The sequence below is a fragment of the Coturnix japonica genome, chromosome 2 (genome assembly GCF_001577835.2).
Source record: "Coturnix japonica isolate 7356 chromosome 2, Coturnix japonica 2.1, whole genome shotgun sequence".
Taxonomy (NCBI): Eukaryota; Metazoa; Chordata; class Aves; order Galliformes; family Phasianidae; genus Coturnix; species Coturnix japonica.
The window spans coordinates 6801795-6819505 of NC_029517.1; the positions used below are offsets into that span (position 1 = coordinate 6801795).

Consider the following 17711-nt stretch of genomic DNA (forward strand, 5'->3'; position numbering starts at 1 on the left):
CAGCAGGCACAATATTTATTCATGGAATGGCTTAGGTTGGAAGAGACCTTAAGGATCATCCAGTTCCAACTCCCTGCTATGGGCACAGTTGCCTCACTACTCTTTATGTAAACTACTTCATCCTAATATCAAACCTAAATCTCTTCTCTTTTAGTTTAAAACCATTCTCCCTTGTCCTATCAGACCAAGTAAGAAGTCGTTCTCCCTCATGCCTGTAAGCTCTAAGCACTATACTAGTTATAATGAAGTCTCCCTGGAGCCTTCTCTCCTCCAGGCTGAAGAAGCCCAACTCCCTCAACCTCTGTTCATAGAAGAGGTGCTCCAGCCATCTTCATGGCCTCCTCCAGATTCACTCCACCAGCTCCTTAAGTCTGAGGAAATATCCTTTGCAGACACATGGAAAGCTACTGTCTGAGTACATTCTCTGTAAGTTAGAATTCCCTTGGCAGAGCTGAGTGTTTCCCAAGGGCTGAAACAATCTCTCTCTCCCAGGCTTTCTCCAGGGAAAGCTTCTACATCCCACTGAGAAGCTCCTCAAGCGTGCCTTTCCCTAGAGATAAGTCCACTGCATTTCCAAGAGATACTGAAACAGTCTCATAAGGAATAGGGAATGGAACTTTCCCTTAATCTGTTTGCTTAGAGATGGCATAACCTGCTCCTCATCAAACCACAGGGACAGAGATCACATTCCGAAGATGTGACTTCCAAGAGACTGCATAGACAGCAAGCTAAGGATGCTGGCATCAGGTGCATGACGACCATCAGAACACAATGGATTGGGTAGATGCTTTTTGTGTCTGAACTGTTAATCCATGATCTGTAAATGTCATCACAGTATCATTAGGCTCAGACAACTGGAAAGTATTTTTTCCTCATTGAAATCAGATTCTAAAGACTAAGAAAAAAAAGAAGTGCCTATATCCTACATTGCTCCTGCAAGATGAAACGTAGCCAGTACAATCAATTTGGAAATAGTCTCACTTGATCTCGCAACCCTGCAGATAGAGACAGCATGTACAACATCATTATTCACACATCTGCATTCAATTTTACAAAGATATGCTCCTCTTAAGCACTAAAGTCACGTGTAGAAGTTTGTTCTCTGTGCAGTCAACCTTTAAGTTATCACTATCCTTGTTTCTTTTACAGCCATTCCTCAGCTCTGTTGCTCTGATGTTTACTTAACTCCTCCTGCAGGCAGCACAGGACAGGAAGAAGAAAGCCAAAGGGAATGGGCTTTGACTAGCTGTCAAGACATGAACTTTGAATTTAGCTAACCCGTGTTTTAGTTCCTGCGTCACCACACCCACGGCACACTTCTCTCTGAACTCACATCCACAATAAGGGTAACTCTTACCAAACATACATTAGTTTCACCTCCTAGCACCCTATAAAGCAACATGATTTCTGAACATAAAATAAGTAAACATCAACAGACCCATCCTCTTATCTGCTCTTCTGCCTTGAGGTAGGATAACTAACTAAATTGCTCTTAGAAGATATTTGATGCATTTTTAATAGTGTGGCTGCATAAAGATTAAAGTTCCACAACCTTGCTAAACACATCCATCTTGATGCTCATCTGCTCCACTCAGATGTTTTACACATCTTGAGCTGCGCCAACTAATATTTTATTCAAGAGCAGCTCATCCTGGGTTGAAACTATCAAGAGATGTGATAGGTGGCATGAAGTGCTTCTGTAAAAATATCAGTGGTAAAAGGGAAAGGAAAAAGAAAGTGTGCAGCTCAACATGGCAAAGGACTTAGAGATGAAAGACACAAAGAAGGACAAGGTACCCAGAACCCTTTTACTCAACTGAATCTGCACAGACACCAAATGAGCACAATACTGTCTCCCATACTATCAGCATAGACAAAGTGTGAGAAGTAGGCAGATAAAGTAAGTGGAAAACTCGTTGGACCACTGGACTCAAAGTGCTGCAATGGAGCAATAGGAAGCAGCAGCCAGCAATGAGCATCCTTCCCAGGGATCAACCTTAAGGCCAATACAGACAACTGTTTATCAAATGGATGGTGGCAAAACATAGAAATAGGGTGCCCACAGAAATCATGGAATCTCCATCCTTTGAGGTACTGGAACCCTGACTGCAGAGGTGGCTCCCAACCACAATTTCACTACTCTGTTCTACAGTTCTTCTTTACAACTAATGGCAATAAAAGTTGCAAGGTTATGAGTGGAAACAAGTCTTCCTAACATCTGCTAAGTCTTTTACTGTGGAATATCTCTGCTATCATAATGACATTTCAAATTTATTTTTCTCCAAATAACTAAAACACCAGGACAGGATTTCTACCACAAAATTTATATGTGAATGTAATGTTTCTTTAGAAAACTGATTAACAAAGTCAAAGCTTTTTTTCTTATTTTCCCCTGAGAAATACAAGAATCTGGATCAAATAGGACACTAAAGTACCATGACCTTCCACTAAAGCAAAGCAGGCTCATAACAGCAATCCAGTATCAGAAAACTTCATCAAACCCTTTCCCTACCACTAATCACACACACACAGTAACATCTGTGCAAGCCAGTTGGCTCTGGACAGCTCCTGTGGTTCTTGAAAGACTATTTCTTGGCAGGTTCTGTTTTCTACTCTAATTGAAAGGTTAATCAAATCAGTCATACTTGTATGTTGGCTAAATAAACACACTGTCTCCACTGATGATGAAACAGATGCGTTACCACTCATGTTTCCCACAGGGTTCATTTGTTCCATGATTGCATTTGCTTTTCTTCAAGCAATGCAGTATCTGACAGCATTTTGGATAGTTCTCATACAAAGGAAATTTACCTTTCAGATGCTATTGCATTCACACATCTCTTAACTAGAATAGTCTTTGGCAAAGGTGTTATGTACCCTCAGCACTGCTTGGTTATGGAAAATGTGGAGGCTAATCCTAACAAAGGTGAGAACCATTACCAGGAGCTAAAGGAATAACTGAGTCTAACAGCCAAGACAGAAACCTCTAACACATTCAAATCTGGTTTCTTTCTACCTCTCCTCCCCTCCATAAAAAGCTTCCTTCTCCAAGGGCTGCCTTAGTAGGTCTTGCTATCTTCCAGACCTTGGTGGTATGAAATCCTGTCTTGTGTTTGATTCCATGCACGGTTAAATGGTGACACCTACTCTACACGTGCCGCTGTTTGAAATAAGGCCCTACACTTCGTAAGGCAATCCATCATCTGCAAGATATACACAAGATATACTGAATCCTTGATAAGTAGGAAGTATTTATTTGAGGTAAGAAGCGTTTGCGTATCACAGCATTTTTAAAAGTTCAAAAGCTACAACAGCTGTTTTCTAAAGGAAAAGGCACCAAGAAACGTTCTGCATGCTGGTAACTAGTATAATGAATAAAGCCTTAAGCCATACAGAGAGTAGCACAGATTTGCTTTGGTTCACTATTTCACATTCAGAAACGTATCTGAATTAAAAAAAAAAAAACAACATACCATTTTCTCCATTAAGAGATGTGCTCTTTTCACAGGTCTTTACATCAGGTTTTAGAGCTATGCTCCCCCTCCACTGACAGGGAAGGGAGGACATACCAGGTAGGTCTGTCTGCCTGAACAACTTAAAGCCATTAAGAAAACCCATTAACCAAAAAATAACTCCTTTTACTATTATTATTTTTTACTATTGCTTCTAAGCAATAAATGGCATTTGGGGAAAAGTGCTATTTTCTCCCATCCCATATCATACTTTTAGTCTCTGAAGTCACTTATTTTGTTCAGCCCAGAGAGGAGGTGGCTGAATTTTGTCAGCCTAACCAAAGGTCAGGCTGGCAGAAATTGCTCTTATCACCATGTAACTCCTTACTACTTAGAAAACAAATGGTGAATACAAGGATAAATCACAGTAGCTGAGGAACCCAGAGCCAGCACTAACAGGCAAGAAGCACAGTACTGACCTCTATGGGACTTCACTCATCTTGAAATTTACTCTGTGTTCTTACAGCTTGAATTTGTCATTTGCTTAAGCATCTTGTTGAACTGAGGCATAGGGGGAAAAAAAGGCAACAGAAATAGTGGTCAAATATCAGGTGGATTTAAATTCTAAGCCATAGCACAAACGAGATTTGAAATTAATAACTTCTCTGCAGTCAGCTTTGCAGAAGCTAAAAATAGCTGCTTACCTCCCTTTAAGGCAACAGTGAAAAACCTTCCCTGTATTACAGTTCTGCATAGAAATACAAAGTGTTAGAAGAAACAGCGTGATAAGCAATTGTTTTAAGTAAGCTTTATCTCCTAAGTCTTGGATTGTTCTTAGAATGGCTCACAAGCTGCTATGACACACCCAGCACTATGCAGACAAGTGAATATCTGCACTATCCCACTAGAGTTTAATGGGCTTGCTGATCAAATAAATGTTTTTAGGACAATTTCCTTCTACCAGAATCAGAACTAAAAAACATCAGATTTATTTAGAACTGTGTGTGAGTCAGGAAGAACAACTGAATATACATTTTTAATATTTATTTAGTAAAACTCACTATACAAACAAAGCTTATCACAACAGCACACTATGTGGGGTTATAGTTTCTCCTTCCTTCAAGCTTTTCTTTTTCAGTAAAAACTCATCTATAAATTTTTAACAATTTCCCCTTTAAAGCATTGGGTTTTTTATATATTAAAACATACCTGATAAAAATAAGTTCAAAATAAGTTTACATTGCTTGGAAAAAGATTTGAGTAATTTACTCTTACCAGAGTGCCACTGTTGCACAGTATTCAAAAAAATGAACCACCACTAAAATATAGAGTAAAACATTTAAAAGTACATTTATTTAAAATGTGGGCAAAATATCAATATAAAAGAAAATAGAGTATAAGAAATAAAAATAAAGTACAAAACATTTTCATCTTCAACATCCATAATTTAATAGACAGCAAGCCCTTTTATTTTTACACCCAAATTACACTTTTGGCTGAAGTACCATCATTAACGTTAAAATGTTTAAAAACTGGCTAACTGTGATACCTAAAGGGGGATCTTTTAAAACGGGAGTATAATACAAAACATAGTAAATTATGTTTCCTCATAATAAAATTACACATCCTAAAAATGATGCAGTTTATTTTTGCTTCCCTGCTTTAAACTGCTCTTCATCCCTAGGCAAACAGCTGGAAAACAGCATCCACAGGAAGTTTTAGTTACTTTGTACAATGGCTGAATAGTTAGATTTAATGCTCCATGGGCTCCGAAGCACTAAGGCAGTTTACTATTCCTTCAAGTAAATTTATATGTACGTGTGTTAAGAAAGAACAACTTTTAAGAAATGACTGTAAAACAGAACTTTGACAAGTATAAAACACACCCATAAAGATACAGTACCCTTTACCTGGTCCTATAATGCACTTATCAAACAAAGATTATAATCTTCCTTACTAAAACCTAATTGTCAACTACAAATTACCCATGCAGATACTTTCCTTACTGACACTTATTTTCCATGGTTGCTTAATATTCTACTATTGATGCTTTCTGAGAACCCTGCACCCCATCTCCACTAAGGTATTTTCTATTAAAAAGTAACCCCAGTTGGAGTTTAAACTAGGTTTCCGGGTGTTAAGCTGTGCTCTTATCAAGTAAACACTGCACAGCCTATAAAAACTTAGAACTTAGTTAGTCCCTAATTAAGAAAAACTTTTGTTTTCCTTAGGCAGCTGATAGCCCGCACACAAAAAAGGATATGATTCATAATCCAGTGTTTGAGTAAGTACTCCAGTCAGGACAAATTCAGCATTGTGGACATCTGGAAATATCAGAAACATGCATACAGTTAAACTCTTACAAAGACGCTTCTTCCGCAGGCTCATCAGGAGGAGCCATTCAGTACCTTTCTGCTCTTCATGCAAAGGCAAAAGGGAATATGGCCCCATCACTACCAGCACCCTACTTTTAGCCACACACTTTATACTACAGATACTACCTTCAGAACGTATGGTTTACTGATAAACATGGCATGTCTTTAAGCTCTAAACTGAAAACCTCCAATCTTTAACTTGACAATCATGCATCACACAGGACTGCAACCCCACGTTCAATATTACTCTAGCAGAGATTTGTGGTGACCTGGCTAGAAAATATGCATATTAGAAATACCTAGGAATCAGCTGGCTCAGACTTCTCCATGACCTGTGGGACTGACCACATACCCCTCTACTACCATCTGACATCTTCAACAGGTATCTGTACTTGCATTAATTTTTACTGTTATTATTTTACATCTTTATTGTTCAAATCACAATGATACGTTTATACATACCTATGCCTCTAGCAAAATATTCTCTACACAGGTGAAGGTCATTTTCACAGGAAATCAAGATTATCTCCGGCAAACTCTAAAGGAAAGAAAGCAATTGTAAGCTCAGAACAACATGATAAGATATTACCAGTAAATTTTAGAAGGCAACACTGTACACACTTTATTCTGTTTATGCTCCATGAGTTTTCGAAACGAAGGTTGTTTAGATAACACTTTTCCTCCTGCGCATTCCACAATAGCTTTCATGGTAGAAAGACTGGGACAAATTCCAGGTGTAATGTAAAAATACTTTCCCTACAAAGAGAAAAAAAGGAGCAACAAGAAATGTTATTTTGTTAACTTATGTTTGCAATATATTCGTGCTTCTTTATGGATGAACTTTAATGCAATCATTGGCTGCCCGTAAACAGCTTACAGTGGCCTAAAGCAACAAATCCAACAGCTAATGAGTTGTCTTTAATTACTGCTCATTTGCTTTCCCTAGAGGGGCAAACCTGTAATTTTTTTTAAATTTTAATAGCTTAAATATTCCTCTTCCAACACCTTCCAAATAACAACCAGAAAACCTTATATTACCACTTCTTGAAGGAAAAAACCCAAATAACTGCAATTTGTTTAGAACAACACTGCTTGCTTCGTCAAGTACAAGCATGCCCAGGGGGTTCCTAAAACCTGAGTAACTTTTAATTAAAGCTTTCGTTTTTTAAATAAATATAACTATACATTAATTACATATATTACTTCCCGGTAAAAATCATCCAGCAACTTGATTGGGTCTGATACAGATGAACAGATCACCAAGTAGATCAAGTTTGTTTATCAGCTAGGACTGAAAAACTGATTGAAATGTACTATTCAGATTTAATAATGCTTACTCGGTACAGGTTGTAAAAATACACTTTTTAGGTAGTTTGTCTCTTTGAAAAGCTCCAAGTGTTTTAAATGTTGTTCTCAAAACTGCCTACCTTGAACAGCGGAGCTACTTGTGCTCTCTTCAGGGACTCCTCCAAACTGAAGCAGAAAAGCACCTCAGCTTCAGCATCCCTCAGCACGAAGTTCTGCTCGTCTGAAAGAGTAACAAATACAGGAAAGACTGCAACACCATCATAACTTAAAATCTAACCCAATGAGAAAACATTAGTGGCTGAGTGACTCTAAATGCTAAAACAGTAATTTTAATGTGATTATAGTACCCCTTTATTAGGATGACACACAATTATTTGGAGAATAAAACAGCTCCACACTTCCTTATCTAGCAACATACACTGTTACACAGACTCCTCCACTTGCCCAAAAACTGTCTTCAAGCTCTCATACAGCCCTAAAAGAAAAACCTTTCCATCTACTTCCCCTCTTTATCCTGTTATTCAGCTGATTGTTTTTAATTGTCTTTCTTAAGTTTGGGATGGTATTTCAATCTTACCTTCACCACTCTACAAAGCCATGTTAAGCGTATTTCAAAATCAGATTTAATTCAACACAATCGAGTTCAAAGAGCAAAAACAATTGAATATTAAGAAAAAACTGGTCTTCCCAGGGACAGCTTTGACAACCTGCAATTCTTTGCCACATTCTCCATCATTATGTTATGTACAGAAGTAAAGGCAACCCACAAATGAACTACATTTCAGTAAACAAGTACTACATCAAAACAGTCATCCTTTTAAATCCCCAGACCTTATTTATCCTCTAATAGCTTTCAAATGGACTGATTTCTCAGTTCTCTGACACTGAATCCAGAAAGTTGCTGTCTTCAGATTAATACAAATGTTTGCTAATTTACTGGTTAGTTATTCACAGATTTAAATCTTTGTGATCGAGGTAGCAATGTTACATGCTTGCTCCTTCCAACCAAATTACATGAAAAGCATTAAACAATAATAAAGCAAATAACCAGCCTTTTAAATCTTCAGATCCAGCATCCTTTTCAAATAAACTGTTTTGTTATTTACAGATGTCAGTCCTGTGACAGCTTTAATCATACCAACATAACCTTCTACCTTAATCGAAATACAAACAATTTACTAGTCTAACAGATTTAAACTTAGCACGTAATCCTCTGTGAGTTCTGAACTACGATGGTCAGACTTGCTATAAACTTAAAAACCTCAGCATTCAAAATGGAAACCTACAGAGAATCTTCAAGAGACATTAAAACTCAAAATCTCACAAAGAAAGGGTTTTTAAAGCATGAAGGCCATCTTCACACACTAAAATCAAACAACCTTAGGTTTATAATACGAACTGATCGCAGCTTAGCTTACCAACAAACTTCTGGCATTTGAAACACTCTTCTAACCAGTCTGGAGTTACGATGTGCTTGACTACAGATATTGCAGTCAGGAACTTGACAGTGCGGGTCACTTTACTGGCAATTAGGTGGGTGCATTTCTGGGCAGATTCTGCTACTTCACCCCCAAGAATATACAGTTTCTGAAAGTTGTAAAAGAAATACAAATCAGAATGGAACAGTTGTTACCAATTGGAAAGAACAGAATATGGAATCATAACGTTGCCATCAAACAAAACTAAGTTCTTCATGAAACAGAAAATGTAAGAGGTTTCTGTATTGTAGGAATTCATTTACTAAGGGTGATTAATGAACAGAATTTACAGCTATGGAAGATCCAGCTATTCTCAGATATTAATTACATCTATCTAAAATGAGAGCTATGTGGTACTGCTTTACTTTTTATACAAGATAAATAATCAACAGATACAAGTTAATTTTGTGGGGGTTTTTATGGGCTGAAAATGTAATGATTTTGCTCTTTTCCTCTACAAAATGTATGACATTCACTGCAGTTTTGGTAAACCTAACTTTGCTACTCTTATTCATAGAGGACAAAATTTCCTTGCATGAAAGCCACATATATTTTACATGCATCTGTTTCTTATATATTTTAGATGATACTGAATAACTACCACTTTTTTTACTAAGTCTGAATTACCAAACCCAAACTACCTCATCAGAGTTGACATCTCAGCTAAGATGCACATGATTTTTAAGCATTAAAATTGAACATAAGAGGGTGATTTTATTACATCAGACATCAGATGTTAACAAAGCAAGAAGGCTCACTGCATGCATTAGAAGCCCTGAAATATGTCTGGCATCCCTCTGTACTGCTCTGATAGTAACAAACAAGTTAGACAGGGACAATGTTTTAAGCTTTTCCTTACTGTGCTGGCTTGTTTTGACAGCTTACATCAAGATGATACAAAAAAGTATTATCCAATACACTGCATCTCTCTACTGCTAAACTCCTCTGAGATATGCAAAAACACACTGTGAATACTAAAGTTGTACACACTGAAATGTACAAGCTGTTGTTTTCATCCATAATATATATTCACCTCAAACACTGTATACCTGTGAGTACCTTACAAGATTTGCATTCTGATTTCAAGGATCCGTTTGGGCGTATAGGAAAAAAAAGACAATCTCCAGTTCAAGAAGATGGGAGGTATCTTGCCTCAGGAAGGTATTCAAACACTGACACTTTTAATGGTATTATCCCTGCAACATTTGGTTTCAACATTACAAGCCTTGAGGCCAAAAATTTATTTGATGTATTTGTGAGCCATAGCTCTAATGAACATTCTTCATACAGTCAACTTGGTATCAGCATGACAGAATGGGGAGAAGACAATGGAACTTGAGCTAGATAAACTGAAAAATTATTTATGTTTCAAAGTTCTATCAAGCTTCAAATAAAAATACCATAATGGAAAAAAAACTCAAAATTCCAACTACATGATCATACCTAAAGTATTTTTCAAGAAGAAAATAGGTTATTTGGGGTATGCTTAAGTGACATGTACTTCTAAGAAACAGAGAATCAAACTAGTCTTCATTTGCTTTGGCTTATCTGGAGCAGGTGAAAGCAACAAGATGTTTCACGCCCTACTGGGGTCAGCAGTTAAAAAAAAAAAACAAATCACCACCTCTGTGTCTCAAATTTCAGCCAACGTGTGACAAATCACAAATGAAAAACTATTTTTGAACTAATACTTAGTGATTGTTAAAGTTCAAGGAATGATTGGATTTTTACATCATTCAGTTTTGGGAGCTATTTAAGAAAGATCTGAACAAAACTTTGGAACATATGATCTCAAGTGTGCCATTAGTTCTCCTATCAGCTTCCTCTGAAGCATGTGAGATTATATGAGAAGTAGTCTGGGTCCTATCTAGTACAGTAATCACTACCTTCCTCACCAAAGTTTGGTTGTGAAGTTTGCTGATTAAAACAAACAACAGAAAAACAACAACAAAACATCACAAAACATGAAAGGGCCTCGTCTTTTAAAACAACCATAGTGAAGAAGAAGGTAGCAGAAAAGCATGAAGTAAACTAAAGCAGGAAAATTATCAAACAAAACTGATTTCACATAAATCTACATTCTGATTTCACTTGCAGTATCAGTTTTTATTCAAAAAAAAGCAGGCTAATCAAGTCTTAGAAAACAAGAACACAAGTGCTTCCACATAGTTTACAAGAGGTAAATGCAAAAGTCACCTTAATGTACTGTTGAACTTGCATAGGTTCAAATCCTGTGAAGAGCACCATTGGCGTCAACTCTGGTGTAAGCTTTTTAGTAGGCGGTGGTAGGTCTTCAATCCTACAAAACGCATGAAATACAGCACAATGTAAGTCCGAGTGAAACACTGTCTTACTTTAAAAACAGACAAGCACACTCCTGCAAATTTTAGGAATGAAAATACAAAGATGAATGAGAATCAGGCAGGATCAATCTTCTAGATAAAAAAAAATTGTTATGCTGAGAACAGAGCATTTTCTCCTGATTCTGCTCTCTCCCAGTTCTCTTCCTATTCTGCTCTTTAGTTACTATTCTATTTCAGCCTGTTGAATAGCTGGCAATATGCAAAAAAAAAAATGCTACTAGTTATTTCAATTAGCAGGGCATGGCATGGAACCAGAATGCTGAGCAGTTCACAGTTACAAGGTACAGTAGTGAGGGACTATCGGCACTGATTGTTCTTACCTGGCTCTTTTGGAAGATGGCTGAAGACTGGATTCATTTTGCTTTGGTTTCAAAGGCAACCTCACACCCTGAAAAAAGACCATCTGTATGTTTACACCTGAACTGAGCAGGGAGCCCAACTTCTATTCTGAAACAGGAGAACTGTACAGCAGCATTCTGAGATCATACTTCAAACACAGAAATGATAAAGACATGCTAGAGAAGGCATTAAACACACAAACTCCTTAAAAGAAAATTAAGATTCCTAATGGACTATAATACCAATTCACAGGGGACTGCAAGTGTAAGACTGTTTTGAAGCTAAAGTCACAGTAAGAGACACAGAAATAGTGGCTACTTTTAAAGCTGAAATGTAGTAAGTCAACAAATTATACTAATACTTTAAATTGGATCTGGGTACTAATTAAGTTATTACAATTATTAAGCACCTGTCTTTAGGAAAGTATACAGATGGACTGAGGTATGCAAAAGGCTAGATCGAAGCATTTTTGTGTAATATAAAATGTTATTGTGTTAGATATTGACTCCAAAATACAAAGCCTCTTCTAAAGGTCTTATGTAAAAGCAAAGAGTTAAGAACTAGGCCACGATATTTCCAAAGTAATTTTGTATAATACGCTGCAGTTTCTTAGTTCCACAAAAGATTATTTTTAAGATTTATGCTAACAGACAACTAAAAGCAAGTGCCACCAAGACAGTTTGTGTGGGTTCTTCAGGCAGGTCTCCTCACACTAAATGCACACGTGCTCAGATGTGAAAAACACTATGCAGCAATCTAACACAAACAGCTGTATAACTAAACATACCATTAGAAGTTCTGGTGATACCTTTAATGGGACTCTCCAAGCATCTACAAAACGAAGAACACCACAGAAGTGCACAATTATTTATGGTAAGGATAAAGATGCTTCTCTTGATTAAACAGGTTTATATAAACAAATGCTACAGATCATAGAATTCTGGGACACTTACCCAGCAGGTTTAGAACTAGATGTTGACTAGGAGAAAGTGGATCTTGAAGACTGAACACTGTATATCGACTGTGCTGTATCTGCCGTAAAGCTTCAAAATTTCCCAGCAGTATGTCACAAAGCCACTGTGCATTTACACATGGTATTCTCCATTCTTTGGCTTTCTCATACTTCAAGCCACTGGGTCTTATCATTCAGAGATGAAGAAAAAAGGTTTTAATAAAACAGATACATAGCATTTATACTTATAGACTTAAATATCAGTATTTCTTTGTTGGCCAGTTATCTATTTTAATAATAAAGCAGGCAAAAATACTTTTGCTCTACATGTTAAAACAAGCAATATCAATTAGCAGAGAACTTCTGCCTCCCAAACACAGTTTTCCCTCCTCCAGCACTTAAAAACAATTATTCCACCCTCCCCTCCCAACCCCAACGTAATTTACTTACTGACAACAGTTAAGATCACTTGCAAAATAATCGAAAACAGCACACAAGAAATGACTTTCCTTTTGCCAGTTTTTAAGCCAAATTTAAAATAGAAGCACACAGCAATTATCTTCAAGAAGCACCATCAATAAGTTTAATGCTTTCCAATCACGAAAATAATTAAACATTCTTAGATGTGATCAGTACTTCACAATTAGAAACACATTAAGTGGTAAGAAGCAACTGAGGATGTGAGCACTTTGGAGATAAACCACTTACTCTTTACAGATGAGAACTGTGTTGCTGCGACATAGATAGCCTGTGTATTTGGCACCTGCTAGGTACGCCATCAGTTTGAGGTCATCTCTGTCACTATCAACAAATCCTGTCACAGAGATTATCTACATACAGACAGAAAGACAGAAATAAATGAAAGTAGAAGGTACTTATGAAACATCCCTGTTGAAAGTATTTCTATTTTAATAACTTTTTAAACGTATTAATGAAACATACATCTTAACTATGGTATGCAGGCACTTAAATATGGCTTGTTGCATACATAACATACAATTAAAAACCAATCTGTTTATACATATAAATTACAGGCTTCTTACCTTTGTTATCATTAGATAATAACCAAATATAACTTTTTACCCACTTTCCTTACACTTAGTCGTATCAAGTTTTCATTTTTTGCCATTCTTTCTTTATACTTAAGAAATTGCCAATTTTGTTTTAAAAGCAGCATAAAATGTTAGATGCACTGTCTCTGAAGACGTAAGAGGTTTGGATTCCTGTCATGTCGCTATGAATAACTCACATTACCTTTGTACCTTTCCTCCTTCTAAGAGAAGCCTCAAACATCGGTGTTAAATATTTAGCTCTCAGAGTTCAGCAAGATGTGCAGAGCACTCTGGATCATATGGTAGTATACCCCCTATCAACATAAGACTAAGATTATGATAAGTTTTTACTGATACGACAAAAGAAACGTGCATTTTGCTTTGACTAAGCACTTTCTAGCTACAATTTAATAAAGCTCGTGTAATGAAGCGAGCATTCTTTAGAGGTAAGCTTTTCCTTCTTACATGCTGAGAGCATGGCTTTCCTCCTGGTGGAAACGCCACTGGAAAATGAAGGGCTCGATGAGGTGGCACCATCTTCTTCTTCTTCAAGATTGAGTTCAGCCAGTGTGCAGTAATACACCTCTTCCTTTCTCTAAGTGCCTATGAAGATATGCATAAACAAAAGTTGAAATACATCTTCATTTCATTTCAGACTTTTTCTACAATATAAATCTTCTATTTCAGTGACTGTTTTTCTGAGCATTTTCATGACCCTGTTTCTCACAGAACCTTACTTAGTGCTATCTGAAATAAACTACCACACACATTATTAAAGCCTGTCATGTTACAAATAAGAAATGATTTAGAGAGGTGGGAGGGGGGGCGTGGAATTAAATAAAAGAGTGTATCATGGCAAGGGAGACTTTTATTTTACACTTAAAGCATTAAGTACATACTGAAAACGCCCCACCTTTTCATTAAGGGAATAAAAGCAGGCATTTCAGGCTGTCCAGAGAGGCTGTGGATGCTCCATCCCCAGAGGCATTCAGGGCCAGGTTAGATAGGATTCTGGGCAGCCTGATCTAGTGGGTGGCAACCCTGCCCACAGCACAAGGGCTGGAATCTGATGATATTTAAAGTCCCTTGCAACCCACACCTAGCAATGACTTAGTAATACAGGTTACTAATTTGCTTACCTGAGCATACATGTTACTGACTTGACTTTCACACAGAAGATGTGTACATCTGCTTGTAAGCGTAGGGTCCACAGTCCCACCATGCGTTTGAATGATCTGGGGAAACAACAAAACAAGAAGTTACCAAACAGTTTTAAAGTTATGCTAAGAAACAAACAGTCTGAAATGAGGTCTAGTGTTTAGGAGATTGAAATATTTCACTGAAGAGTTATCCCTCCTCCCCCCAAAAGGCTTGTTATCTAGTTTCAGAGCTTCCAGGGGGGAAAAAAAAAAGGAAAAAACAAAATTAAATATGTACCTTTTCAATGAACTTTAAAAAGTTTAACTTTATAAGATGAAAAAAATATATATGTAAACAAAAATAATCTCATTTTTTATTTTTGCAATATAACTATTAAGCAATTTTTTCACGAACTATTCAATTCTATCTCAGCAATAAACACAAGTGCTGTTAAAAACGTCAACAGCTTACTTGATTATGCAAAATTGTTGGGAAAATTCAATTATAAAATCCATCAGAAGTTTCTGAAGAACATCAAAGTCCTCTCATTTAGGAAAGGATACAATCAGATTTTTCTGAAAAATAGAAGTTGGCAAAAAATAGAAACACTATTCCTTTATCTTATTCACCCAGGTGGATACCTCATAGCCTACTAAGTGCCAAAATTATATGCAAAAAAAATTATTCAATTAAGTCAGAGTGCAATACTATATTACATTTGCACTATATTACATTAACTGCACTACAGTTGTCTAATTAAAAGCATAAACAGCTGGGAAACAGTTAATGCTCTAAATTAGCTAACGCTGTGAGTAAAAACCCAATTCAGTCAAACTCCACATGTAAAGCATTTATTACTTTTTTTGGTCTGCTGTAGTAGAATGATATTCATTTAAGTTAGAACATAAACATTAAACAAAATGATATCTAAATAAAAGTGCACAGAGCCAAAATATTTCCAGTTATTCCTTTAAGGATTCAGTTACTATGAGAGCAAGGTTATGACAGTTCTTTGGAAATACAGTAGAATCTTACCCGTTTCCAGGTTGCTAACAGCTGTTTATCAGACATCTGTTCTGGGTAATCAGCAATTGCAAAGACACAACCCAGCAGGAAATAATCTTCTGGAACTGGAATAGTTTGGCACATAAAAGAAGAGACAATTAAATACTTAGAAGTCTGCAGAGTTCATCTCAGAACACATTCACTACATTAATCTTCACTATTACCAAGTTAGAAACTGAATTCAACTCTGAAGTAAAGTCTTGTAGAAAAAGCAGGATGCAAAAATGAATGCTGAGAGGAATATACAGATCATCTATGATCAAAACAATTAAAGAGCTTTCAGTTCCATTGGCATGAACAGAATTCAAAGCCAGATGTAACAATTTTTTATATGATGCTGACTCCCCATTAGTTTGGAGCCAGCATTTCCAAAATTTAAGCTACCTTTCCAGTTGTTACCCTCTTTGAAAGCTTCTCCATTCCCCTCTTTCAACTGAAGGACATTACAATATGCACAGGCCAATGTTGCTCTCACAGCATAATTTATATACTTCATGCCACAGATACTTCTATACTTCATTGCATAGATTTGAAAATAAGAAGTTTTCAGGACTCTCATGCTTTTCAGGTTTCTGGACATTGTTATAATTTAAATGTCAGCATGACAATTATTAAAACAGGTCCTGAGCCATGAACAGAGTTTAAGTATTACATTGCCATATTGCAAACACAGAGCTGTTTTTAGTTGTTGTTTCAATATTCTAACCCAAATACCATCATGCCATTAACCATTTCTTTCCAGAACCAGAAGGTAATGTTACTAACTCTCTACTGACGGATCATGTCCAAAGAGTGGCTGCTGCTGCAGTTGTGTCTGCTGCTGCTGATGGTGCTGCTGCTGCTGGGCTACAGCTTGATGCTGTAGTGCTTGAGATGTCTGAGTTAAGTGCTGCGTTGCCTGATTCTGCATTTGCTGTTGCTGATGCTGTTGGTGTAATCTCTGTAAGTGCTGCTGTTGTAACTGTTGCTGCTGAATTTGTTGCTGCTGATGCTGTAGCTGCTGTTGCTGGAGGTTCTGTTGCTGGAGCTGCTGCAACTGTTGCTGCTGTAGCTGCTGCTGCTGCAACTGATGAAGTTGCTGTTGCAAAGCATGCTGCTGTTGGAACTGAAGCTGCTGCTGAGGACGGTGGAGCTGCTGTTGAGCATGTAACTGCTGCTGAGGAAACTGAAGCTGCTGCTGTGCAAACTGGTGCTGCTGATGAACTTGTTGCTGTTGCGAAAATTGATGAGTCTGTTGCTGCTGGAAAGACTGCTGGGATATCTGGGGTTGCTGCTGCTGCTGCAACTGCATAAGTTGCTGAGGTTGAAGATGTAAAAGAGGATGGTGCTGTTGCTGCTGTGCTTGATGTGTCTGCTGCAATAAATGTGTCTCTGGTGTTAGTTTCACTTGACTAAACAGCACCGCGTTTGGATGTCCCTGTTGACTATGATTTACTTGCTGTTCTAAACTTTTTGTAGGTGCTGAAAGTGATTGTAATATCTAGAAAACAAAGATTAGTTTTGTGATCTTTTTGTTGTCATTCAGTTTTTAAAGTATATAAACAACTACTGGGAAAAAGCTCTCTTAACAGAATCTTATACTTAAATACATACTAAGCTCAAGAAATAACCTTAAGTGCTAATAGTTTTCCCAAAGTAAAAAGACTTACACGCAGAGAAATGGATATTCTTGATAATATGCATTATGACGGTTAATTAGGTATCAGTAATTATACTCATCAGCTCGACCAACTGTAATACTCGATTTACAACCCCTTTGGCCCATTAAGTTCAAAGTTGAGCTCCATAGATTTTCTTTTACTTCAAAATCATTAATAAAGCTGCCATTAATTAGTGCTGTTTGAAACATGGGAGTTTAATGCAAGCCTTTGTTCTCAAATATATTCAGCTACATTTTAAAAGATGTGTCCCAAAATAAGAAAGAAAAACATGGATTTTCTCAGCACTAATAGTTCTTGAGAGAAAAAAGATACTCAGTTGATACAAAGTACTGAAGTAATTTGGAATTTCATTTTTAGATCTATAATTAACAGAGCAGAAACAAGTTAGCAAGAGGAAACGTTAGCAATGAGAAATCTGGGCAAATTCCTACTAAAGTCAGCTATTAAAAACCAGAAGGCAGGTTCTGAGTATCGCCAGAGAAGGAGGAAGCTTGTTCCTGCATTCTGCCACCCCTACAGTAAAGAA

The 17711-nt window shown here is 37.0% G+C and overlaps 1 protein-coding gene across 1 annotated transcript in view; it reads right to left on the minus strand.

Moving 5' to 3' along the window:
• Positions 1-3255: 3255 nt before the first annotated feature.
• Positions 3256-17711, minus strand: part of PAXIP1 (PAX interacting protein 1) — a 29861-nt gene continuing 15405 nt past the window's right edge. The window contains exons 7-21 of the mRNA XM_015852840.2: positions 16290-17004; positions 15495-15589; positions 14459-14554; positions 13785-13922; positions 12976-13097; positions 12269-12453; positions 12103-12146; positions 11297-11364; positions 10810-10912; positions 8554-8722; positions 7255-7355; positions 6449-6583; positions 6290-6365; positions 5716-5776; positions 3256-5266 (exon numbers count right to left, since the gene is read on the minus strand). Coding sequence (XP_015708326.1) covers positions 5251-5266; positions 5716-5776; positions 6290-6365; positions 6449-6583; positions 7255-7355; positions 8554-8722; positions 10810-10912; positions 11297-11364; positions 12103-12146; positions 12269-12453; positions 12976-13097; positions 13785-13922; positions 14459-14554; positions 15495-15589; positions 16290-17004 — 2124 coding nt within the window. The 3' untranslated portion in view covers positions 3256-5250. The remainder of the gene's footprint in view (positions 5267-5715; positions 5777-6289; positions 6366-6448; positions 6584-7254; positions 7356-8553; positions 8723-10809; positions 10913-11296; positions 11365-12102; positions 12147-12268; positions 12454-12975; positions 13098-13784; positions 13923-14458; positions 14555-15494; positions 15590-16289; positions 17005-17711) is intronic.